The sequence below is a fragment of the Psammomys obesus genome, unplaced genomic scaffold (genome assembly GCF_907164565.1).
Source record: "Psammomys obesus unplaced genomic scaffold, mPsaObe1.curated_primary_1811, whole genome shotgun sequence".
NCBI lineage: Eukaryota > Metazoa > Chordata > Mammalia > Rodentia > Muridae > Psammomys > Psammomys obesus.
The window spans coordinates 1,877,230-1,903,231 of record NW_026592368.1 but is presented as its reverse complement, the minus strand read 5'-3'; the positions used below and the strand labels follow the sequence as shown (position 1 = coordinate 1,903,231).

General features: G+C 41.5%; 1 protein-coding gene and 1 pseudogene across 6 annotated transcripts in view; one reads left to right on the top strand and one right to left on the bottom strand.

The window, feature by feature from the left end:
• Window positions 1-8,453, bottom strand: part of LOC129681241 (zinc finger protein 394-like) — a 78,547-nt gene extending 70,094 nt beyond the window's left edge. For 3 of the 6 annotated variants that reach the window (XM_055613143.1, XM_055613142.1, XM_055613147.1), the window contains exons 1-2: window positions 8,014-8,453; window positions 7,485-7,608 (exon numbers count right to left, since the gene is read on the bottom strand). In XM_055613143.1, the coding sequence (XP_055469118.1) occupies window positions 7,485-7,608; window positions 8,014-8,314 (425 nt within the window). In that variant the 5' untranslated portion in view covers window positions 8,315-8,453. Of the gene's footprint in view, window positions 1-4,108; window positions 5,225-5,334; window positions 6,038-7,484; window positions 7,609-8,013 lie in introns of those variants that run through there. The other 3 variants (XM_055613146.1, XM_055613144.1, XM_055613145.1) reach the window with 3 other exon arrangements.
• Window positions 8,454-9,270: 817 nt separating this feature from the next.
• LOC129681239 (zinc finger protein 120-like) overlaps window positions 9,271-26,002 on the top strand; it is a 33,326-nt pseudogene continuing 16,594 nt past the window's right edge.

Genomic DNA, 26,002 nt, shown 5'->3' with positions numbered 1-26,002 from the left:
GACTTCTAGAGTTATAAAATCTAACAACATTAAATCAAGATGAAGTAAATTATTTAAACAGACACATCACAAATATGATAGAAACAGTAATTTAAATTTCTCAATTAAATGTAAAAATAAAATAATGCAAGCCTAGATCCAGAGATTCAGTATGAATTCTACAAGGGTCTCAGAGTACTCACTGAAATGCTCCTCAAAGTATTCCACAGAAGGGAAAAGGATAAATAAAAGGAAAAAAAAATTCCATATTTTTGTTGAGACACCAGTATTATCTTGATAACAAAAAAATCAACTTCTGAAAATTAATAATGCAACCTAACATTGTAACTAATTAATAGCTTGTGATAAAGAACTTCTATATAGGTACACAGTTATGTGTACAAGAGATGTACTAACTTACCTAACATACTATGACTAGAAGCTGTGATTACAGACTATGTCAATATCAATGTCAAATATTACTGATTCCCATAATACAAAAAATTACATAGTATGCTAAACATTCACAGTTCTTTTATTTACTTACCATTGACTGAATGAAAAGTTCAATTGACTTGCTCAGTTGATACCCTCCTTGAAGGCTTCTACATTTAAATGAGTCCTAAGTTTATATCTTGTTGGTTTGAAACCCACACATTAACTTATCTTGAGATATGGCCTGGGCTCATGAGCACTGTCTGTGTTCTAAAATTTAATAATGGAAACACAGTTTTAGTTTCACCTTCAACTTACCTATTAATACTCAATATCCTGTGAAAACATTTACTTTTCAATTACTGCTGACTTTAGAACAAGCTATTTATCATCCACAAAAGGATATTCTTAAAGTTTTGTGTCATAAATAGATATTGTATTTTAGGTGAAATGGCTGCTTTGGATATGATCCCTTTGTCTGTATCTTATGGCATTGGACATATTGAATGAAATTATTAAAATTTCATTTTTTTTAACTTGTTATATTTTTACATTGATTACCCATACATCTTTTTTTATGACTTCTTTGTCATTTTAATTAATTTTTTATTTTTTATATTATTACAGTTTATTCACTTTGTATCCCATCTGTAGCCTCCTCCCTCATCTCCTCCCAAGACCTTCTCTAAGTCCACTGATAGGTGAGGTCCTCCTCCCCTTCCTTCTTCCCCTAGTCTATCAGGTCTCATCAGGACTAGCTGTATTGTCTTCCTCTGTGGCCTGGCCAGGCTGCTCAGGGTGGGTATTCAAGGAGCCTGCCACTGAGTTTATGTCAGAGACAGAAATTCATCTCACCCTAGGAAAACATTTACTGAAATATATTTAAATTTAATGTCTTCAAATCAGTGCTTTCAGTGCCAAAATCATGTAAGATAATTACTGACATAGACAAATAGTCTGTGATAGAACCTTTTTTTCATTTAAAATTATAAATTTAATTATAAGAAAAAATGTTGTATTGGCTTGACCACAGTAAATTACTTACCAATGATGTTAGATCCTAATGGTTCCCGTGCTTATGAGTGAGGCTTCCCTGCCATGGTAGAAGCCCCTGCTTGTTTTAGTCTTTTTTAGATGCATTTGCTCAATAGCATTTTACAGAGGGCATAGGCCACTGCATATACTGCATACAATATTTTGTAGTTGGACTCACAAATGGTCATCACACCATTTTTTCTGGTTTAATCCTTATAGAAATATTTGCTGGGTATAGTTTATGATTTTCAGATAGCAAAGCAGGAAGTGAGCAATCAAAATTGCCAGTCCAGAATTTATGGAATTATGACTCTCCTGGGTATTGGGAGGATATAGGTGCCTCGAAGAAAATGCTTTAAGCTAGTGATAGTTCTTGTCTTTGAATATGAGAAGCTTCCTCTGAAAAGGTTTACCAAAACATTCTTATTTGATACAGACTCTAAATATAATGTGTTGTTTTGCCATGTTCCACACCTTCCTTCTGGTTGAAAATATTTTATTTACCATGAAGAAAAACATCAATTATTCATATCACTATAGAATACCTGCACATTTACCTGTGTATGTTGGTTCAAATAAAGCAAATCAACACCAAATAGTACCCAAGTTTCAATTAGCTGGGAGTATTTTGTAAAAACCACACAGACACCTTTCTTACTTTTCTTGCTCCCTTTTCTCTTCTTTATCCTCCTCCTTTTTGTCTTTGCCCACGTATGTATGCCATCAGGCCAGCAGAAGTGGCAGGATACTTTTGTACTGAGTCCCGAGAACCCTAACTAGTAAGCACAGAGCACCTTAGCTACTCAGCCCCCTGTACCTTAACACTATTTATACACTGTTCAGCATGTGTGTATGCCTTCAGGTCAACAGATGTAGCCAGATCCTTATGTACTGAGACCAAGCACCCTAACCACTAAGAACAGAGCACTTTACCTAATCAGTCTCTAGCACCCTAAAATTATTTATAGTGTCCTGGCTGCTCGCTTACCTGCAGGCCAGCAGAGGGCACCTATACAACCTATACAAGGTCGTGCACAACCTGAACCCCTGGCAGCATGCACCCACCTCCTCCAGGATGCATGCAGACATGGTGGGAGCCTCACAAACAAGCCACTTATGGACTTCAGGGAGACAGAATGATGGACAGCCTCCCAGTGTGATTGGGATTCAGAGCTTAGGCAAACAGCTTGGGATAAGAAGGATGCTGACAAGGGAAAACCAGTCCAGACAGTGGCACAGGTTAGCAGAAGTCCTGCTCCTTCAGGCTTTGCTTCCAGATCCACCCTGCTGGGAGCAGACACTATGGGGCTCAGAGGCTCCCGAGGCCAACCCACCATCACCCTGGCCTGGCCACTGTTCCAGGGATGTAAACACAATGTTTCTAGTCACAGACAGTCTTCTATCCCTTCATGTCCCACTTCGGACTGCTCCCTGGTCAGGGAAGTACCATCCATTCCAAGATTCATTGCAACAGAGGTCCACCTGCCTGATAACTACAAACATGGCTTCGGAGCATGGACTTCTGGGATTGTAGCTGAGAACTATATAAATGGCATACTGGGGGTGGGATGCATACTGGGATTGATTAGAGTCAGGTGTCTGTGTCTCTGCCAGTATTCTGCGTGAACTGTGGCCTGGGTGCCATCTACAAATCCCAGGATCCACTGCGTGCTGTTCCCAATATAAAGTGCCCTCATTCCCCAGCTTCCCTCACTGGTTGCTTGGCAAGAAGCCTGGAAGTAGAAAGCTCAGAAAGCCTCTTCATGCTGCTGCAGACAGCTGTGGCCCATCATCATTTTCAAAGCCCACACAGCCTTTCCCCTGGTCTCCCTGCCATGCCATAGTGTCCCACAATTGGCCAGGAGCTGCATGAGGTCATTGCCCAGCCACCTGTCCCAGAAGTCATCACATCAGGAGCTGCTGGTGCTGCTTCATTAAAACATGTCCACTCCCTGGCATTTGGAGAAAGTATTCTTGGGTCTCTGTGCCTTTGATTACAGCAGTGGGAGTTAGACACAGATAATAGATCTTTTTCAAATATTAAAAAAAAATGCTTGTGTGATGGCACATGCCTGTCATCCCAGGGTTCCTGCAAGCAGTGGCAGGCGTGTCTCTGAATTTTTTAATATTCATTTCTTTATTATATTACAATGTTGTCTGCATGTACACCTGCACACCAGAAGAGGACATCAGATCTCATTATAGATGGTTGTGAGCTACCATGTGGTTGCTGAGAATTGAACTCATGACCTCTGGAAGAACAAAACAGTGCTCTTAACCTCTTAGCCATCTCTCCGGCTCTGGGTCTCTGAGACTTATTCACCTAAAAATCCCACTGTCAGATGAATTGTACATTTTTGTTTGACAGTAATTAGTACTCTCTTTTTAAGCTTACATAATGAACTGTTGGAGGAATAGCTCAGTGGTTAAAGCAGTGCTTACTCCTCCAGATGAACCTAGGTTCAATCCCCAACACCTACCACTGTGTGAATCCAGTTCCAGCGGATCTCACATCCTCACACAAACAAAAAGGCTAAGAGATATTTTTCTAAAAAATAACATTTCTTAAATATGAGAATAAAAACTCTGATCTCAGTAGGACTGTGAGGATGGCAGCAATGTCTGATTTAATGTCTGTGCAAGCACAGGCGTGCACACACACACACACACACACACACATACACAAATAATAATAATCAGAGGTCCCGTCATCCAGCCACTCAGAAATCTTATAAAAAGTTTAGGATGTAAGAAACCCTCCCTTAATCAAATCCTTAAAAATCTAACGTCTTGCTAGGCATGGTTGCACAAACCTTTAATCCAGGCACTTGAGAGGCAGACACAGGCTGTCTCTGTGAGTTCAATATCGGCCTGGTTGACAGAGTCCAGGACTGTTAGGACCTAAGAAATGATGATGTGCACAGCAGATTTTATATGAAAGAGGTTTATTGGATGGAGATGAAGAAAGAGGAGAGTGTGAGACAGGATGGGGGAAGGTATGGGATGCCCCAACAGAAACGGGGAGAGGGCAAGAGAGACGAAGTGGCAGGTTGAACCTGTTAAGGAGCAACATGTAACCATGCCTGCCAGGTATAGCTACTTGGTCAGTGACACATGATGACATCATAGGTTGCTAGGCAACTGAGAAGCAGGCTGCCTGAATGCTAACATTCTTCCTTTTTTTTAATAATTAAAAACTGAGGAGCTTTGGCTGCGTCTCATGTAAGGCAAGTTAAAGTATATACATTTAGGTTCACTGGAAGCAGCTCTTGGTTGCCATGCAAGAGAGTGAGTGAGTGAGAGAGAGAGAGAGATAGAGAGAGAGAGATAATAACAACATATCCAGATTACATGATCAAGAGGAGGAGAAGAAGAATCCACTGCCCTGGAAAGTTCAGGGTAGGGGGTGGCCTGTAGAGTTGCCATCCATGCAAGCTAACAAGTAAGGACTGAGGAATGCTGGGAGAACCTGGAGCTACCTGTACTGGGCCTGAAACACATCATTCTGGGCTTTTGATAATAATAAGTGAATAACAGGTGTTGATTTTCTTCTGGTTTGTCCTGCTGATACTGTGGTCTCTGTAGGTAGGTCAAAAGGCTGAAACTCTGGTCAAGTCCATGAAGAACAGGCTGTTTTGATGCTGCTCAGGGTCTGTGAGAACATCCATGGCTGGGAAAAAAACTGCAAGTCCAGCTTGAGGAAGTCTGTGTGGTCAGACTGGAAAACTTGTGGTAGCTGCCTTGGTGCTGTTGTGGATATAGGAAACATCTGCATCTGGCAGGATATTGAAATATATATATATATATATATATATATATGTATATATGTATATATATAAATAAATATCTAGACCAAAGAAAAAGTTAAGTGGGTTATGCAGAAAATTTATTCAGGTGTACATTTAAAACTTTTGAGAGAGAGAACAGAGTTGGAAACTTTGGGTCAAAGAGACTTGAACATGGGAACCTCCATTTAATTGAGGGAACCTCCATTTACCAAATCATTGCCTGTAATTAAGAAGGCTCTGCTTTGGATCTGTCATCTAAGGAAAATGAAGCCAAGTTTGGTTACAGAAGTGTGTAAACTTAGAGGCCCTTAAAGTGGGCACTAGGTGTAGAAATCTTAAGTTCTCCAGAAGCTATCCCAGAGGAGATTCTAGAGGAACAAACAAATGGACTATTCCCATTGGCCAGGTAGGAGTCAGTGACTCTGAAGGCATGCAAAGAGCAAGGTTTGAGTGGAGTAGTATGTACAATCTGTTCCAACAGCTGGTCAGCAGTGGCCAGAGACCAAGGACACAGCTTTCCATAAACCATAGCATATATGGTTTACCTAGTTAGGATTTTTATATACAAGAAAGAGGGGGATGGAGAGAAACCGTGCCAGTAGAAGGAAAGCCTTAAACAAAGGGAGAAGGAGGTCCTAGGTGAAGGATTTGATTGTAGGTTGGTGAGAATGGTAAGAAGCATTTGCCTCAAGCAGAAATGAAGACTCACCAATCAGCTGGTGTTGGATGCAGACATGCAGCAATCAGGTAGCCAGGAAAGGGAAGTGCCAAAACCAGGGAGAGTGGAGGAATCCCACCCTCTGAGATAGATAATAAGTGCAGTCATTACCTGGAGCCCAATTGACCTGAGATTACCTAAAGTTTACAAGTATTACTTTTAAGTTTTATGGAGATAAAACTTTAGACATATTAGCATCCCAAATGTAATCTGCACTGAATTATAACTTGTAAAAATGGAATAGACATACACATTTGGTTAACAGCATAAGCATTCTTTAAAGTGAGCTCTGAAAAAGCAGAAACCTTTTGTGAAGTAGAAGGGACAAAAGCTCATTTGATCTTAAACTTATGGAGATTTAAAATTTTGAGCTTGGAACCATGGTAGTGTGTGGTATAGTAGAATGTTTTGAAAAAGAGTCAGATTAATAAATCAGAACTCTATTGATAAAGGTCAAAGCTCTGGCCATCAATTTAACAGTAACATAGCCACAGGAAGAAATATTAAGCATTTTTACCTATTTAGGAAACCTTAAATTACCTTAGACCTTGCAACCTTTATAACTTGCATTTACCAACCTTAAAACACTTTCTTAAGGTTGGAGGAGGAGGGAGTGTCGAGGAGGAGAAAGAGTTGAGGAGGAAATGATGAAGACGAGGAGTTGAGGAGGAGACAAGGAGGAAGATTCAAGAAAAAGGAGGAGAAAAAAGAGGAGGAAAAAGAGGAGGAAAAGGAGGAGAAGGAGGAAGAGAAGAAAAGGAGTAGAGGAGGAAGAGAAGGAGAAAGGACGAGGAAGGGGAGCCTGAACCTCAAGACTCTTTAAACTCTGGGCTGCACGCCTTTAATCCCAGCGCTCAGGGAGGCGGAGGCAGGGGGATCTCTGTGGGTTTGAGGACATCCTGCGCTACAGAGTGACTCAGATGAACCCTGTTTTGAAAACCAAACCAAAGCAAACCTCTAGCTCCCTAAGCCCAACTTCCAAATGACAGCAGCAGCTAAGGGTCTGCAGGGTTGGGGTGTCGGCTTCTCCTGCCTGGCGGTCCCAGGCAACTATGGACGTGTCCAGACAGTCCCGCCCTCTCTTATTTGCTGGGAGAGCCAGGGGATCCTGGATAACTAACGGACCACAAACTGCTTGGAGCACAGAGCCCCAAGACTATCTTAGCTCCACCCTCACCACCCAGATTTTTCTTTTTAGTTTTTTGTTCAACGGAGCTGAGCACTGAACCTGGCACTTTGCTACAGACTCGGCAGATGCTCCACCATTGAACAACTGAGCAACACTGCCCATTTGTGTTTTTTTTTTTTCCTTCGGGGGGGGGTGTGCGATCTATAAGAACTGTTCCCCTGGGTGCTTGGGGAGAGGGAGGTGGGGGTGGGGTGGGAACTGAGGCATTCTGGGAAGAAGAAGGGTTCCAGAGGCAGAAGGACAGGAACTGGGGCATTCTGGGAAGGACACTTCATGACAGCATCCAGGAGGAGACCCTGGCCACGTGAACCACAGGGCGTCAGAGAGGAGCATCACTCACCCAACATGGCCGTGCTCCCATAGTCCTCCGTGCTCTCCTCGCACGAGCTGTTCTGGGGGTCGGAGGCCAGCTGCTGCCATTCTCCCCGGGTGGGAGATCCAGCCTCGGCTTTGATTGTGGTGGCCTGGAGGGGCGCAAGACCTCAGTTAGTGCTCACTGTCCCTGCTGAGAGCAAGAAGCTGGTGAGCCGAGTAACAGGGTAACAAAGCGTCCCGTTACCTCGACTGGACTCAGGGACCCCTGAAACGCGTCTTCGGGACTAGCCTGAGCTAGCCAGCATCTCCTGGTAGCTTTGACTGGGCTGAATGGACGGAAGGAAGACAAGGGGAGCGCCAGTGTCCATCTCCTCCTCACTGCTAATTGGGAAACAAGGGGACCCGCCACAACCCTGCTGCACCTTCCTGGCCCTGGACTGTGAATCTTGTTCAACCCTGACACACCAAAATAAGCCCTTCCCTCTCGGAGTCCTTGACACGGTAGAGGGAAGATTCATTCGCCAGCAGTCTCAGGGTCTGGGGGGTTCCCTCACCTGCGGGGAGAACGGGTGCAGGGCGCGCGCTCTCAGGCCGCCGGTGGCGCACAGGGTCCCGCAGCCGGCGCGGTAAGAGGCTGAGGAACTGCTCGAGGACCAGCAGCTCCAGCATCTGCTCCTTGGAGCGCCGCTCGGGCCGCAGCCAGCGGCGGCACAGCTCCGGCCGGCGGCTCAGCGCCTCCTCCGGGCCGGACACGTCCCTGTAGCGCAGCCACGGGAAGCGTCTCCGGGAGCTTTCGGGGTCCCGCCAGTCGCCGGGGTCCTCCGCTTCCGCCTTCAGCGCCACCGCCGCCACCATCGCCGCCTCGGACCCGTCCCCGGGAACACCAATGAGATGCCCGGAAAGCAGAGAGCGCGGTCTCCCGGAAAACACCGAAGCAAAGGCTCACTCCCCTGCTAGTGCACGGACGGAAAATAAACAAACGAAGCCGGAAGTGCGTCATTATACCGCGCCCACTCTGGATGGAGAAATATAATAGCCGCGCCCGCTCGCGTCTCTCTATGAGTCCTGGAGGACTACGAGTCGTCCCTATGGTTCTCTTGCCTGTGGCTTGGCGGGTAACGTGTGTCTGTGGAGACCCTGGGAAAGCCGCTAGCTCGCGCAAAAGGAGGAGGACCGCTGTCATATTGGTTGTCCCGCATGGCATCCTGGGAGACGTAGTTCCTGGGAAAACCGCTGGCTTGCCGAAGAGGAGGACCGCTGCCATATTGGCTGCCCCGCGCGGCATCCTGGGAGACGTAGTCCCTGGGAAAACCGCTGGCTCGCGCCCCTCTGGGACGGTAAAGAATGCCTCCGGGTATGTTCGAAGCCTCGGACTCGTCCTCCAGGACACCGAGACCCCGATGAGATTCCCGAAAAGCAGGGCGCGCGGACTCCGTCTCCCCCATAACGCCGCCCCGACAGCGCAAGGCCCGCACGGAACACCAGCGGAAAAAAACAAACCAGGTCGGAAGTACGTCATCAATCCACGCCGTCCTTGGACCGAGGGATAGAGAGGCGGCGCTTGTTCTGGGTCTTTCCATGGGCCCAGGAGGACTAAGTGGCCTCTCCGCCTCCCAGCGTTTATAAGGTTGGGAATGGCACGCATGGCATTCTGGGATTTGTAGGCGACTCAGGGGCCACGGTCCAGCCAGCAGACAGGGAGGGACACAGGCTCGTGACTACAAGCAATCCCAGAACGCATCGCGCACCCTTGACGCCATTTTTGTAGTTCTTACATACAATTCCAGAACTCCTTGCTCCGAAGCCACGTTTGTAGTTCTCAGGCTGGTGGGTCTCTGAGGCGATGCATTTTGGGACCGTTGGGACTTCCGTGACTAGCAAGAGCTCCGACGTGAGAAACAAAGGGATGAAGGTCCATCTGTGAGTAGAGGGTTTGTGTATACATCCCTGTGGCAGGGGCCAGGGTGGTGGCGGGGCGACCTCGGTGCCCCCGAGCCCGGAAGTCTCTGCTCTTTGCGGGGTGGATCTGGAAGCGAAGCCCTAAGGGGCGGGACTTCCGCTAGAGACGCGCTGCTACCCAGAACGGTTTTCCCAGCTCAGCAATCTTCTTATCCCAAATTGTTATGAACTCATAGTCCTGCTCACACTTGGGGTGGGAGGGAGGGGAGGAAGGTGGTAGGAGGGATTTGGGGGTTCCCCGCCTCTCTCCCTTGCCCATCCCTCGCCTTCCATTCATCCGCCTGGAGTCCCCGAGCGGCTCGTGCGTGGGGCGGAACTGCAGGCAGGGGGATGGCAGGAAGAGAAGAGGCACAGTCCTCTGCTCCCACCAGGCCTGCGTGCATCCTGGGGGAGATGGGTGCTCCCCGCCCGGGGGTGAGGCTGTACACGACCTTGTATAGATTGTTCTGACGCCCTCTGCTGGCCAGCGAGTGCACGAGCAGGGAGGACCCTATTAATAATGTTCAGGGGCCTGGGGGTTGACTAGGTAAGGTGCACTGGGCTTAGTTGGTAGGGTGCTAGGGACTCAATACAGAAGGATCTGGCCACCTCTGTTGGTTTGAAGGCATACACACATGGGCAAAGAGAAATAAAAGATAGAGCAAGAAGAAGAGAAAGGAAGGAAGAAAAGAAAGAGAGAGAGAAACAGCTAATTGAAATTTGGGTACTATTTGGTGTTGATTTGCTGAATTTGAACCAACATACACAGGTAAATATGCAGGTATTCTGTAGTCATATAAGTAACTGAAGTTTTTCCACAGGGTTAATAAAATATTTTCATCCAGAAAGAAGGTGTAGAACATGGCAAACCAACACATTTTATTTCGAGTCCGTATTAATTAGGAATGACTTGATGAACATTTTCAAAGGAAGCTTCTCATATTCAAAGACAAGAGCTATCCTTAGTTTAATGAACTTTCTCTAGTCTCCTATACCCTCCCAGTACCCAGGAGATTTTTACGTCCATAAACTCTGGATTGATAGTTTTGATTGTTCACCTCCTGCTTTGCTGTGTGAAAATCATGACCCATACCCAATTTCTATAAAGATTAAACCAGAAGAAAATTATGTGGTGACCGTTTCTGAGCCCAGCTCTTCCATAGGGAATGCAGTGTATGCAGTGGCCCATGCCCTCCATAAAATGCTATTGAGCAAAATTGAAATGGGATCTAAAGAAGACAGAAATCTGGACTGGCTTCTGCCATGCCAGGTAAGCATGGGAACTCATAAGCAAGGGAAGCATCAGGATCTTATATTATTGGTAAGTAATTCACTGTTGTCAATTCAATGAAACGTTTTCATTGAAAGTACAGATTAAAATGAAAACAGGTTCTGTCAAGTGTATGTGTATATATCTATATTACATGGTTTGGGGACTGAAAGCACTCATTTGAAGACATTAAGTTTGAATGTCTTTCAACATATGTTTTCCTAGTGTGAGATGAGATTCTGTAAGATATATGTGTAAATACTGTAAAAATATAGCAAGTTTAATAACCAAAATTTTTATGATTTCATGGGATATGTCCAATGGCGTAGGATATATATACGAGGGGATTGTATCCAAAGCAGCCATTTCACTGAAAATACAATCTATATTTATGACAAAGACCATGAGAAGATCCTTTTGTGGACAATAAATAGACTGTCTTAGAGTCAGCAGTAACTGAAAACTAATTGCTTTCACAGATTATTTAGTATTAGTAAGGTAAGATGAAGGTGAAACCAAAACTGCTCCCATTAATTAAATTTTAGAACACAGACAGTGATCATGAGCTGGGGCCATATCTCTGCGTGTTAGTGATAAGTGTAATTTGTGGGTTTTAAACCAAAAGATATAAACTAGGACTCATTTACACATATGAGCCTTGGGGATCACCTTCAAATAGGGTATCATGAAGAAGATTGTTGAGCAAGTCAATTGAACTTTTCATTCAGTCAACGTTAGGTAAATAGAAGATGAAATGTGAGTGTATACTATATAATTTAGTATTATGGGAATCAGTAATATTTGACATTGATATTGAAATAGTCTGTAATCATGGTTTCCAGTCATGATATATTAGATGAGTATGTCTCTTGTACAGATAACTGAATACCGATATAGAAGTTCTTTATAACACAAATTATTAATTAGTTAACACAATATTAGGCTGTGTTATTTTCAGAAGTTGATTTTTTGTAATCAAGATAATACTGGTGTCTTCACAAAAATATAGATGTGTTTCTTCCTTTTCCTTTTTGTGGAATATTTTGAGGAGTATTGCAGTGATTTCTTTGAGACTCTTGTAGAATTCATGCTGAATTGCTAGACCTAGGCTTGCTTTCTTTTATATTTTTTTAATTGAGAGATTTTTAGATTATCATTTCTGTCTTGGTTGTTACATGTATGTTTTAATAATTTACTTCTTGATTTAATGCTGTTAGACTTTATACATCTAGAAATCTACCCATTTATTTTTTTACATCTAAATGCTTAGTTGAATGAAGACTTTTAAAATATGAACCTATGATTCTCAGCTTTCCTCAGTGCATGTTGTAGTTAGTGTCTGTTAGATCAGGACTGATACAGTTGACATGGACTTAAAAGAGAACAGACAGGCATTTCCAAAAGCAGGATTTTTTTCTCACTGATATGCTAGTGTTTTGAGGGGGGAAAGTGGAGATTCTGAGCTGTAGTACTGGGGGCTGGAAGTCTTACATAGCTTGATAGAGAGAAGGACATACCGTGGGGGTTCAGTGTTAAATTTCTGGCCTTAGTCCTCCCTTCTGTAGTAGTGTGTGGGTTTATTTCTGTGTATTTGATTCAATTCCATTGACCCACAAGTCTGTTTCTCTGCCAGTACCATGCTGTTATTATTACTCTTGCTCTATAGTATAGCTTTATATCAGGGATGGATATAACTTCAGAAGTTCTTTATTGTACTGGGTTGTTTTAACTATTCTTTTTAATATGATGTTGAGAATTGTTCTTTCAAGGTCTATAAGGAATTTCAGTAATCTCTAGATTTCTTTTGGTAGGATGACCATTTTTGCTGTTATTCTTACTGATTCATAAGCATGGAAAATCTCTCCATCTTCTGATATCTTCTTCAATTTCTTTCTTCAGAAACTTGAAATTTTTTTCATACAAATCTTTCCCTTGCTTGATAAAGAGTTAAACCGATATACTTTATGTTATTTGTGACTATTGGAAGTTTGTTGTTGCCCCAATTTCTTTCTCAGCTCACTTGTCTTTTGTAAACTGGAAGACTTCAGATTTTTTTGAGTTAATTTTATATCCAGCAATTTTGCTGAAGGTGTTTTAGGAGTTCTCTGGTAGAATTTGTGGGTCCACTCATGTATACTATCGTATCATCTTTGAATAGTGATACTTTGACTTCTTTCTTTCTGATTTGTATCCCCTTGATCTCCTTTAGTTGTCTTACTGCTCTAGCCTGGATATGGTGGATGATATCTTTAAGGTGTTCTTAGATTTGGTTTGCAAGTATTTTATTATTTCTGCATCAGTGTTCATAAGAGATATAGGTTTGAAGTTCTGTTTTTTGGTTGGGTCTTTGTGAGGTTTACGTATCAAGGTGACTGGTTTCCTAGAATGAGTTTGGTAATGTTCTTTCTGTTTCTATTTTGTGGAATACTTTGAGGAGAATTGGAGTTAGCTCTTCTTTGAAGGTCTGATAGAACTCTGTGCTGAAACCATCTAGTCCCGGGTTTTCTTTTCTTTTTTTTTTTTTGGAAGGGAGAGTTTTTTATGACTGATTCTATTTTCTTGGGGAATATAGGACTATTGAATCTATTTTCCTGATCTTGATTTAATTTTGGTAGATATAATCTGTCAAGAAAATTGTCCATCTCATTTAGATTTTCAAATTTTATGGCATATAGGCTTTTGTAGTAAGACATAATGATTGTTTGGATGTCCTCAGTTTCTATTGTTATGTCCCCCTTTTCATTGCTGATTTTGCTGATTTGGATAGTTTCTTTCTGCCCTTTACTTAGTTTGCCTAAGATTTTGTCTGTCTTCTTGATTTTCTCCAAGAACCAGCTCCTAGTCTCATTGATTCTTTGAATTGTTTTCTTTGTTTCGAATGCATTTATCTCAGCTCTGAGTTTGAATATTTCCAGTTGTCTACTCTGCTTCTTTTTTTACTAGGGCTTTTAGGTATGCCATTAAATTGCTTGTATGATATGTCTCGAACTACTTTCTGGAGGCACTTAGTGCTATGAACTTTCCTTTTAGCACTGCTTTCATTGTGTCCCACAAGTTTGGATAATTTTCATTGAATTTTAGGAAGTCTCTAATTTCTTTTTCCATTTCTTTCCTGACAAAGCTGTCATTGAGTAGAGAGATGTTTAGTTTCCTTGTGTATGTAGGGTTTTTGTTATTTCTGTTGTTGTTGAAGTCTAGTTTTAGGCCATGTTGGTCTGATAGGGCACAAGGGATTATTTTGATCTTGTATGTTTTGAGGCTTGCTTTGTGCCTGATTATAATTTTTGAGAAGGTTCCATGAGGTGCTGAAAAGAAGGTATACTCTTTTGTGTTTGGGTGAAAAGTTCTGTAGACATCTATTAGGTTAATTTTATTTAGGACCTCTGTAATTGTTATTATTTCCCTATTTAGCTTCTGTCTAGATGATCTGTCCCTTAGTGAGAGTGGATGTTGAAGTCTCTCACTATTAAGGTGTTGTGATTGATGTGTATTTTAAGCTTTAGTCATGTTTCATTTACAAATGCAGGTGCTCTTGAATTTGGGGCATAGATGTTCATGAATATGATGTCCTCCTAGTGGATTTTTCCTTTGATGAGAATCAATTGCCCTTCCTCATCTTTTTAGACTAATTTTGGTAGAAAGTATTTTTATCAAGAGTATTGGCCTGTGGTTTTCTTTTTGTGTGATTCTAACTGGTTTGCTTATGACAGCAATGCTAGATTTCTAGAAAGAGTTTCAAAGGGCTCCTTCTGTTTATTTTCCTTTTCTTTTTCTTCTCTTTTCTTTTCATGATAGATTAGGAAGGATTGTTGTAGCTCCTTTTTGAAGGTCTGGTAGATTTCTGGTGTGACTTCATCTTAAGCAAACACACCCAAATGGAGTAGATGATTAGAAATAATCAAATTCAGAGCTGAAATCTCATTCTATTAAGCCACAGTCACCTTCACACCTAAACCCCACAAAGACCCAACAAAAAGATAATTTCAGACCTACCTCTGTTATGAACATTGATGCAAAAATACTCAATAAAATACTTGCAAACCAAATCCAAGAACGCATCAAAGATATCATCCACTATGATCAAGTAGGCTTCATCCCTGCATACAGGGATGGTATGGAAATCCATCCATGTAATCCACCATATAAACATACTGAAGGAGAAAAAAAAAAAACCTCATGATCTTCTTCTTAGATGCCGAAAAAGCATTTGATAGAATCCAACACCCGTTCATGTTTAAAGTTGGAGAAATCAGGGATAGAAGGTGCATACCTAAACATAGTAAAGACAATATACAGCAATTCTTTAGCCAACATCAAACTAAATGGAAACTTAAACCAATCCCAGTAAACTCAGGGAAAAGGCATGGCTACCCACTCTCTCAGTATCTCTTCAGCATTGTACTTGAAGTCCTAGCTGGAGCAGTAAGATAACTAAAGGAGATCAAGAGACTACAAATCTGAAAGGAAGAACTCAAAGTATCATTATTTGAAGATAGTATGAGACTATTCATGAGTGACCACAAAAAAAATTCAACCAGAGAACTCCTTCAGCTGATAAACACCTTAAACAAAGTAGCTGGATACAAAATTAACTGAAAAAAAAATCAGTAATTTTCCTAATATTTGAAACCTGTAAGACCTCTTTTTTATGAACCCGTCACTGAAGAATGACCTGCAGGATTAGGGGAGTGGGGTACTTAAATATTTCTAGGAATACCTTTGCTGTGTAAGTCTCCCATTTGTCTCAGTGGCTTGGCTGAAATTTCTAGTCCATATTAAAATTGTTTAACGTATAACATGTTACCTGAACTTAAAAAGAGACTTAAGGATGACTGTATGTATGGATTGCAAAATCTGATTCAGGCTCTCTTGTCTTCTAGCAGTAACTAGAGGTAGATACTTGCTACTATTAAAGAGAATTTTTTACTTAGCCATTTATTTGTGTTTGCAGTACTTTCTCCCTGGGGATGGATATTAATTCTAGAACAGCTGCATCTTCAGCTTTTTGGAAAAATATTTCTGAGACAAGCTTTGTTGGCTCAGGTCATATTGATCCCAATCTGTTGCTCCCAGAGCAATGACCTTGCTTTCCTCTTGGTTAAAATTCCTAAATTCTTAAGTTAAAGGCTGATAATACAACAACAGAATTTTAAAAATTACTCATTTGAGTCATGTAGTGAGCTGGTTTTTTTTGTGTGTGCAGTGGGAAGATACTTGCTTGGAAAAATGAAGGTCAGATTTCCATGTGTTTTAACTTTGTTTTATAAATTCAATTTTTTTGTGATAAATTTTACAAATATGTTAGAAACTGATGTCAAGGACAAAATGTGGATAAAACTTTAGCGATATTTAATTAGCATCCTTTTACCTTTCCACTAACAGCAGCCAAAATGATGTGACTTAAGGAACTCAATTCCAGGGTTAAAAGGAATTTCTGAGCTGCAGAGGTGTCTCAAGTATACATGGTGTTATGTAGTTAGATGGGGAAGATTTCACATCTTGTGCTGTAATAGGTGTAGCAGGAAACAGACATAAAATTACTATTTAAAATTGTTTTGTTTGTGGGCATCAGTGGAACTTGGTTTACCTGCAATTACGAGAGGGGTATGAGGGGCTGCAGTGCCATAACCTGGTGACCTCCTTTTACAGAGAGAGGTCTAGAACATGGGGACTCTGAAAAAAAAAGATCAGTAGTATCTAGAGGGTAATTTGAACAGTGTAGGGGTCACTTTGAGTTATTTTTGTGGGAGTTGTGACATTTGTATTTATTTAATTTCTCTATGTATACAATCATAGGTAACAGTGGTCTATATCATGGTTTTCTTGGTTGAGTTTCCTTAGGTAGCATGATGAAAACTTGTCCATGTTGTTGGGCTTATGTTCTTGGCATTTTAGCTTTATTCTTTCACATGTATTTTGCATAATCTTCATTGTTGTGGCTGTACAGTAAGTGCAGAGGTCATATTTTGTCTGTGTTTGTAATATGTCTTCATAATACTACTAAGAATTCTGAGGTTCCCCCCATCGGTGAATTCAGTTGATGGCAGGCCATCATAAAAAGGTTGGTTGCCACCATCGAAAAAACATGCATGGACTGGACCTAGACACTATACACATATCTGGCTGATGGGCAGCTTTGTCTTCATGTTGGTCACCTAGCATTTGAAATAGAGGCTGTCTGTGACATGGGCACAGTTGCCTGATTATGAATCATTTTGCTGTAGCTGTGCTGTCTTCTCTGGTCTCAGTGGAAGAAAATGCACTTAGTTTTTATGCAACTTGATGTGCTGAGGAGAGTTGGTATGGGAGGCTCCCCTTTCCTGAGAAAGGCAGGAGGAATAGGGGAAGAGGGTAGGAAGATGAGATACCAGGAGGAGAGGAGGTATAGAGCTGCAAGGAGGATGAAAAGTGAGAAAAATAAATAAACTAATGAGAAAATGGCTGGTTTCTATGTAAGTGAGAGATTGTGTTGATTGATGATATTTTTGGGAGGCATTGAGGGTGGCAATATACTTAAACAGGTATCTGTGGGCTGGATAAGAGAGGTAGCTGAGCATGAGACGATGAAGAAACAGGAGAGCAAGGCAGGAAACAATACTTGCCAAGGTTTTTGCCTTAGTTTTCTTGAAACTTGAGTTTCTATCCTAAGCTTCCAAGATGATGGACTGTGATCTGACAGGACCAAACAAGTAAACCCACTCATGATCTGAGATGCTTTTGGTTAGGGGATTCAGTCACAGCAGCACAGTAGCAAGTTAGGACAAAAAAGAGTATGCTGAAACTGACTTGGCTTCTGGACAGACATGAGAATGTTCCTTTTTTGAGGAATGTGGAAAATATCAGACCATGAGATGGCAAAAGTCCAGAGCTTTATTGGCTCTTTCTGTAGGACCTGGAAGTTCAGAATGTTGAGCATACTGCATACAGAGGAAGTGGAGGTCATAGGATTTCAGTGGAAAATAGGCTCCATGAAAAATTAATCTAGAGGTCATTTCTGTGGTAATTTGGTCCCAGATTCTTATTCTGCTCATGTTCTAAGAAATTAAGTAAGGTAGAATTAAAAATCAGGGACTGATTTCTTAGATGGAGATGTTTGAATTCTTGATTCTTACGTGTCAGCCTTCTTAGTACAAGTCCAAGAGTGGAAAATATACCCCCAATGTGTTCTGATTTGTCAACATATTTTACCAATGTTATTATTAAGATGCTTAATAGAATATTTGTATTATATATATATATATATATGTATATATATATATATATATATATATATATATATATACATTGTTTGAAGTTCCATGCTTCTTCATGTTCTCATTAGTTATAAGGCACATCATGTTGAAGTTCTGCCTTGTAAGAGAATTATCTAGAGGTGCTAGATGATGTAACAACAATAAGATTTATTTAAAAAAACTATGTTGTATGTGTGTAATGTGAATATGTGTTCTTAACCATGACATATGTGAAGACTTGATGACACTTTTTGGGGTTTATTTTGATCATTCTTATATGATGGTTAAGGTCTTGTTACCAGTTTTGCATACCACAAACAATCCCCACTGAGCTCAATGGTACTCAAATAAACTGAGTTGAAATATTACATCAATAATATATTGTCTTCTAACTGATTATAAACATATCATCTAAGGATGGAAGGAAACAAAATTATTTGAATAGTAAATGCTGTTTGCAATTGAAAAGGATTTAGTGTTTTTGTGTTTTGGAATGTGTTGCTTCATTCTTAGGAGTAAAGACTTGTTTATAACTCTTTCACAGATCTACAAGTGAATTTCAGAGGATTGTCTCAGTGAGTAATGTTGGTTGTGGTTACATGATGATTTGAGCTCAATCTCTGGGTAGCCCCTATTACTCCCACAAAATTTTCTAGTAATTCTATACTTGGACTGTTTGTGTGTGCAGACTCACACACCAGCACATACATAGACAATTTTAAACCTAAAAAAAGGGCCAGTGTGGTTACTGACCAAAAACTCTTTGGGTTTCAGGTTTAGAACTCACATAGAAGAAGTAGATAATAGACAGCAAAAAAGTTGTCTTCTCACTGGCACGTACAAAGCATGGCATAGATGTATATACACAAACAGTCAAACATTTTTAAAAATTTATTATTTATTAATTACAGCTTATTCACTTTGTATCCCAGCTGTAGTCCCTCCCAATATCACACTCCTTTCCTCATCTCCTCCCATGCCTCTCCCCAAGTCCATTGTTAGGGGAAGTCCTCCTCCCCTTCCCTCTGACCCTAGCCTATCAAGTCTCATCAGGACTGACTGCAGTTTCTTCTGTGGCCTGGTAAGGCTGCTCCCCTCTCAGTGGGAGGTGATCAAAGAGCAAGCCATGGAGTTCATGTCGTAGACAGTCACTGTTCCCCTTTCTAGGAAACCCACTTGGAGACTGAGTTGTCATGGGATACATCTGTGCAGGGGTCCTGAGTTGGAATATCATTCTCAGAAAAGAACCTTGGGCCCTTATTTTGATTCTATTGCTCTCCTTGTGGAGCTCCAGTCCCCTCCAGGTCTTTATTTCTCCCCCTTCTTTTGTAAGATTCCCTGCACTCTGGGCAGTTTGGCTATGATCCTCAGCATCTGTTTTGATACCCTGCTGGGTAGAGTCTTTCAGAGGCCCTCTGTTGTTGGCTACTGTCCTGTTTCCTGTTTTCTCCCTCTTCTGATGTTCATCCAGTTTGCCTTTCTGACATGAAAACATTTTTAAATGGATGAAATTAACAAATAAAGGAAAGAACCCACTTATTGACAAAATGAGAAACATCCTAGATCTGGGAGTTAGTGGCACAACACTCTCTCTGAGGTTGAGGCCAGCTTGGTCTACAAAGTGAGTTCTTTTGTTTGTTTGCTTGCTTGCTTGCTTTGGAGATAGAATTTGCTTGTGTATTCTTGGCTGTACTCGATTCACTTTGTAGACCAGGCTGGTCTTAAATTCACAGAGATCTGCTTTTCTCTTCCTAACAGGGTGCTGGGATTACAGGTGTGTGCCACCATGCCAAGCCCCACAGATTGAGTTCTAAAACAGCCATGGCTATGTTGAAATACCCTGTCTCAAAATGATTCCAAAAATGTAGACTATTGAATATTTTTCTAATATAATCTTCCTGGTTTTAACAAAGCCTTTTGTTACATTTACTCACATCAAGAGAACTGTGGTAGCCATGAAAATAAGAAACAATGTGGAAAGTCCAATCACAGAGGGCTAGAAATCCATTGACTCCTTCTCTAGCCATTTATCAGGGAATTTATCACCCTCAAGTGTTAGGAGACAGAAGGGGTAATGCAGCATCTTCATCCTTTGCAATACAGTGACATCATTGGGAACTCCTCTTGTGAACCCAGTTTAATTTAGATCTACCTGTGTTTCAAGTCCAGGATATCAGATGTAGTTTTGTGGCCTCCTAGAGGACAAGACATTGAAAATGGTGAAAAGACACATGCACATGTGATTCCCTAATATAAAACACATTTTCTTCACTTATGTTAGTTATTTTTTTAAAATTAAAATTGATTTAATTTAGGTGCATAAGTTTTGCCTGTGTATATACTAAGTACATGCACGATATCAGTGGGGGCCAGAAGAAAATGTCTCTTTCCCCATGATTAGAGTTACAGACAGTTCTGAGCTACCTCCTGGGTAGGCCATGTGGCTGAGCAGCCAGTGCTCATTGGTCCCAAGCCACCTAATCAGACCCAGGAACATATCATTAATAACAGCAATGTCTAACTTTAGTGCTGAGGTGTGTTTCTTGTATGAAGAAGAAAGAGACGTCCTGTTTTTCATGTCTTTTTACAAGGGAGATGATGCCATTGATGTTGAGAGATATTAATGAGAAGTTTTTGCTACTTCCTGTTATTTTGATGTTGGTGGTGGTAGTGTGTGTGTGTGTGTGTGTGTGTGTGTTTCCCTTCCTTTGGTTTTGCTGATGTAGTGTTATATATTTCCTGTGTTTTCCTAGGTGTAGTTCTCCTTGTGTTGGAGTTTTGTTTGTAGTATCTTCGGTAGTGCTGTATTTATGGATAGGTACTTAGCCTTTTCCCCTTGCAGCTACCAAGGACCATGCATGGACTGGACCCAGATCCCCTAACCATATGTGCTTATTCACAAGTTAATTTTCATGTGTGTCTCCCTAGTAAGTGAAGCAGGAGCTGTCTCTTAGATGGAGTCTGTTACCTGCTTTTTGATCATTTGCCCTTGGTGGGACTTACCTAGCCTCAGTGGAAAAGGATGCACTCAATCCTGATACGACTTGTTGTGCTGACGTAAGTTGGTGTGTCATTGGTTGTAGCACTCCCCCTTTCTGAGAAGGGGAGAGTGGATTGAGACAATAGAAATGGAGAGTAATACTGGGAGGATCGAAGGGAGGGTGTATGATTAAAATTTAAAGTAAATAAATAAACTTATTTTAAAAAAGAATACAGTGAATGCTAAATATCCATCACATACAAAAATATTCTAAAATAAAGTGTTTAGGGAATACTTATTGACAAACCTGATTCTCACCACTTACTGTTTTCAGTTGCCTCACTTTACTCAAGGAAATTTTACTCCCGTAGATGAATATGTGGGGGGTGGTGAAATAACACCAGTCAGGAAGTTCTATGAGAATGGCATGACAGTGGTAGCGTATAGAAGGGTTTTTTTTTTTGTGTGTGTGTGTACACATACCTGTTGTTTCAGGAGTACTATTAAAGGAATATCACCACCCATACTGAATGTTAAGATGTGAAGGATGAGGCTTTCTCTATCATGAATAACTATACTGCTGGCCTAGATGTATAACCATGTCGAGAATAAGTTTTCTTGGATTTTCTCAGTCTTCTTTCATCTGGACATTCTTACTTTCCTTCTCCTTCACTATGGATCCTGAAAATTACGTGATTCCTGGAACAATTTTTTGAGTAAATTCTATAACCCACTCATAAAAATATTAGTTCATGTGTTCCTTTGTGCTTCATAAATTTCTCAAATCTATTTGTGAGATAAGTTATGAGATAAGTTTGTTTTTAGCCATGACTATCCTAGAATTCCCTTTATAGACCAGACAAGCCTCAATCTCATAGAGAATTCTCTTCCTCTGCCTCCAGAGTGCTGTGATTAAAGGCGTGTGCCACTCACCATCCAGAGAATTCTGATTAATTTTTAGGTAACAAAATGACTATGTTAATAGTATTCAACTGTTATTAATGTTTTTATTTATTAATTATTTTATTAATTATATTGTTTGTATAAATGGAAGGAGACAACCAAAATTGTCCTGTATATTTACAAGTTATATACTTGTATACCTGTATGGATACACACACACACATGCACATACATGCCTCCACATATATATACTGCATGCATGCTCACACACAGATTGGATTTCTGTATGATTGCTAAGGTCCATTAATGAAATAGTATTTTTAAAAACATGTCTAAAGATTTTGATGCACAAGCCGATAATATCAACATTTGCAGGAGGAGAATAAGCTCAGAAGATCTTCAGCTTTTTACCAAGTTACGTAGTCATCTGCCTCTCTGTAAAATAGGGAGCATTTATAACTTGATTTTTAAAGATTTATTTTTAGGCTTATTTTATTTTTAGTTATGTCTGTTTATAGGGGTCTATGTGGAAGTATGTGTGCACATGAGTGCAGGAATCCCTGGAGGCCAGAAGAGACTTTCTTCCTCTGAATTTAGTGAACTGCTGATGGTGATCTTACACTTTGTTTGCTGGGCACAGCCCTCTTGAAGAACCTGGGAGCCCGCAGTTTGGTCAGTTTAGCTAGGGATTACTGGTTGCACCCTGGAGCAGTATCTGGGGTCTGATCTGGTGGGTCTCAGGCTTCTGTAGGTCTGAGGTTGGAGCTCTGTACCCCATTATCTGAGTGGTCATCCCCTGAGAAGTAGGACAGCGGTGCCTACACAGTGACCAACACATCAAACTCTGGGCCCTAAAACACCAGCAATTGTGTTTCCCAGGGGAGCACAGCACTCATTCATGCAGCAGGAGGCTAGAGCCTGGAGCCTGTGTGATCCCAGAAACTGTTCTAGAACTGGGTGTCTTGAGGTGGGACCTGATGTTTCTCACACTGTGGGGTTTCCTCCTGATAAGGAGACCCTGTCTGTGGTGTTTGGGGTCCACAGTTCATTCTGTGATGGTGAGTAGAGTGCAGGCATAGGTGAATGGCTCTGCGCTGGCAACTGGGCACCTGCAGGAACCCAGGAACTTTTCCTATGAACTTTTTGGGGTGGACGTGCGCATGTGCTAAGTGCTCTGAGGTTGGACCTGATATTTCCCTCACCATAGTGTTTCCTCCTGACGGAAACCCAGTCTCTGGTGCCTTGGGCCTCACAGTTTTGTCCTGTATGGGGAGTCGGCATGTAGGCAGGTCTCTGAGCTGGCAGCTGAGCACCTTTGGGACCCTCAGAATTTCTCCAGGGATTGTCTGGGTGACCTGAGGTCAGTCCCGATTGCTTCCTTCACCGTGGGGTTTTCTCTCAACTGTAAATCCCAGTCTGTGGTTGTGTGGGACACACAGTTTAATATGGGATGGTGATCAGAACATACAGGTATGTGGCTCTGGGCTGGTGACCCAGCACCTGCAGGGACCCAGGAACTCTTCCAGGATTTGGCTGAGTGACGTGAGAATGGACCCGATGGCTTCCCACATTGTGGGGTTTCCTCTCACCTGGGAAACACAATTGCTGGTGTTTTAGGGCCCAGAGTTTGATGTGTTGGTCACTGTGTAGGCACCGCTGTCCTACTTCTCAGACACAGTGTCTTCCCACTATATGCACTGCCACTTTGGATCTCCCATGCTGTTCTCTTAAGTTTTATATTTCCAAAGATGTAGGTTTCTAACATGGGACAAATGGCAGTAGTGCCTATTTAGCATATCAAAACAGACCTAACTGCCAATTCTCTCCCAGCAATCCCTCTGCCCTTCCCTGTTATATGATCCTCTAGGCTGGCATAGCTCACCCCATTCCCTGAATTCTCCTGCCCAGGGCCTGAGCTAACATTCATCCTCACCCACGTGTCCATATATAGTCAGACTAGTTTTGGTTACCTATTCCTGATGAGAGCCTTGCAGGAGCAACAGCAAAACATCTCTAGAACTTCCTGCCTCTGTGTTCTGAGTGCTGGGATTGAAGCAGTATACTACCATCTTCAAGAATAAGTTTTATGGTACAAGTTCTCCTCTCTCTTTTTTTTCTCATTTTTTTATTATTTATACTTTATTCACTTTGTATCTCCCCATAAAACCTTCCCTCCTCCCATCCTTCTTCATCCATGCCCCTCCCCAAGTCCACTGATAGGGGAGGTCCCCCTCTCCTTCTGATCTTAGTCTATCAGATCTCATCAGGAGTGGCTACATTATCATCTTCTGTGGCCTGGTAAGACTGCTCCTCCCTCAGGGGGAGGTGATCAAAGAACAGGGCAATCAGTTTATGTCACAGGCAGTCCCTCTTCCCATTACTATGTAACCCACTTGGACAATGAACTGCCATGGGCTATATCTGTGCAGGGATTCTAGATTATCTCCATGCATGGTACTTGGTTGGAGTATGACTCTCCAGAAAGACCCCTGTGTTCAAATTTCCTGGTTCTGTTGCCCTCCTTGTGGAACTACTGTCCTCTCCACTATTTCCCACTTGATGCCCCTCAACTGAAGAATGAATGCAGAACTTGTGGTACATCTACACAATGGAATATTACTCAGTAATGAAAAATAGGGAAATCATGAAATTTGCAGGTAAATGTTGGGAACTGGAAAGGATCATCCTGAGTGAGCTATCCCAGAAGCAGAAAGACACACACAGTATATACTCACTCATATAGACGTATAATATAGGATAAATTTACTAAAATCTGTACATCTAAAGAAACTAATCAAGAGAGAGGACACTGACTAAAATGTTCAATCACCATCCTGAAAGGCAAAGAGGATGGACATCAGAAGAAGAAAATGAAACAAATTAGGAACCTGCCACAGAGAGCCTCTGAAAGGCTCTGCCCTGAAGACTATCAAAGCAGATGGCCAACTGTAGAGCAGAGTGCATGGAATCTCTATCTTTTTTTTTAAAATCAGTCATTATTTTAAATGTCTTGAATTTTTACTGTGTGTGTCTTTGTACTCCTTTCATTCGTCTTGAACACAAGACCAGGAGAATTTGTCAGAATCCCTGGAACTTGAATTTCAAATGGTAGTGAGCTGCCTTATATGCTGGGAATGAAACCTATGCTCCTGGCTTCTGGTGTATTTTCCTATTCCTGATTATGCTTCCACTCCAAGGCATTCTAGTTCACCCGGGGTCAAAATTCTGTTGAGCTGGTTCCTGCAGCTATCAGACAAGGAAACAAACATGCTAAGGGATAACAAAACCTGATGCAGATTGACTGTATCAACCTGGGTCAGACATGGGGAGCCATTCATTGGAAGCATATTTAAAACATGGTATGATTTGGGAAAAGATTTCCAGGTAACAGTCCATCCAGTTCCATATGAAAAATAAAGATAATACTGTGCCTACCTAGAAACTCCCTTTTAAAGTCCATGTGACCATACATGTGTGTTCCATAGCTTAAAGGCAGAGAGTGTACTGTTGTTTCTTTGCAATAGCATAGAGGTCAGTCTGCCAAAAATTACATGTGACATCACCCTCAAAAATGAGAACAGTCTAGGAAAGAAAGTATCTCTAATAATCATTTCTGGGGATCGTGGGTAATATTTGCTCTATAAAAAAAAAAGGTAGGTGAGGTCTACCTTCACAGATAGCAAAATGGTCATCAGGTCATTATCAAACTCTGCTTCCAGTCTTTTGGATTGAATGCAGGTATTTAATCCTCTTCATTGGGAAAAGACACCTGTGTGTTTAACATCCATTTTATCCCTAGTGATCTTTGGGTGCAAGAACCTTTGTGTCCCTAGCATCCAGTTGCTGTTCAAAGAGTGGAAGTCTCCCACAATTGGGAGAATTAGCTTTTAGCAAGGATGAGCTCCATAACTGATTTTCCAGTGCAGTGTCATCAGGTCTGAAACCATGTACACCCAATCAATAGAAATAGACGCAACAAATTTTATTCACATATTTGAGCGTATATATTTACATGTATTAGCAGGAAAGAAATTGGGAAAGAATGGAGCGAGACCTGGAAGGTAGGAAGAGATAGTTAATTAAAATGTATAAAATAAATTTTAAATTTTTAAAAGAATGGCAATTAAGAGCAATGGTAGTTGTGAAAAAGGACATAGTTCTCATTCCCAGAAACCACAAGGTAGCTAACCTTTTTCTGTTAACTACAGTGCTTTTTTCTG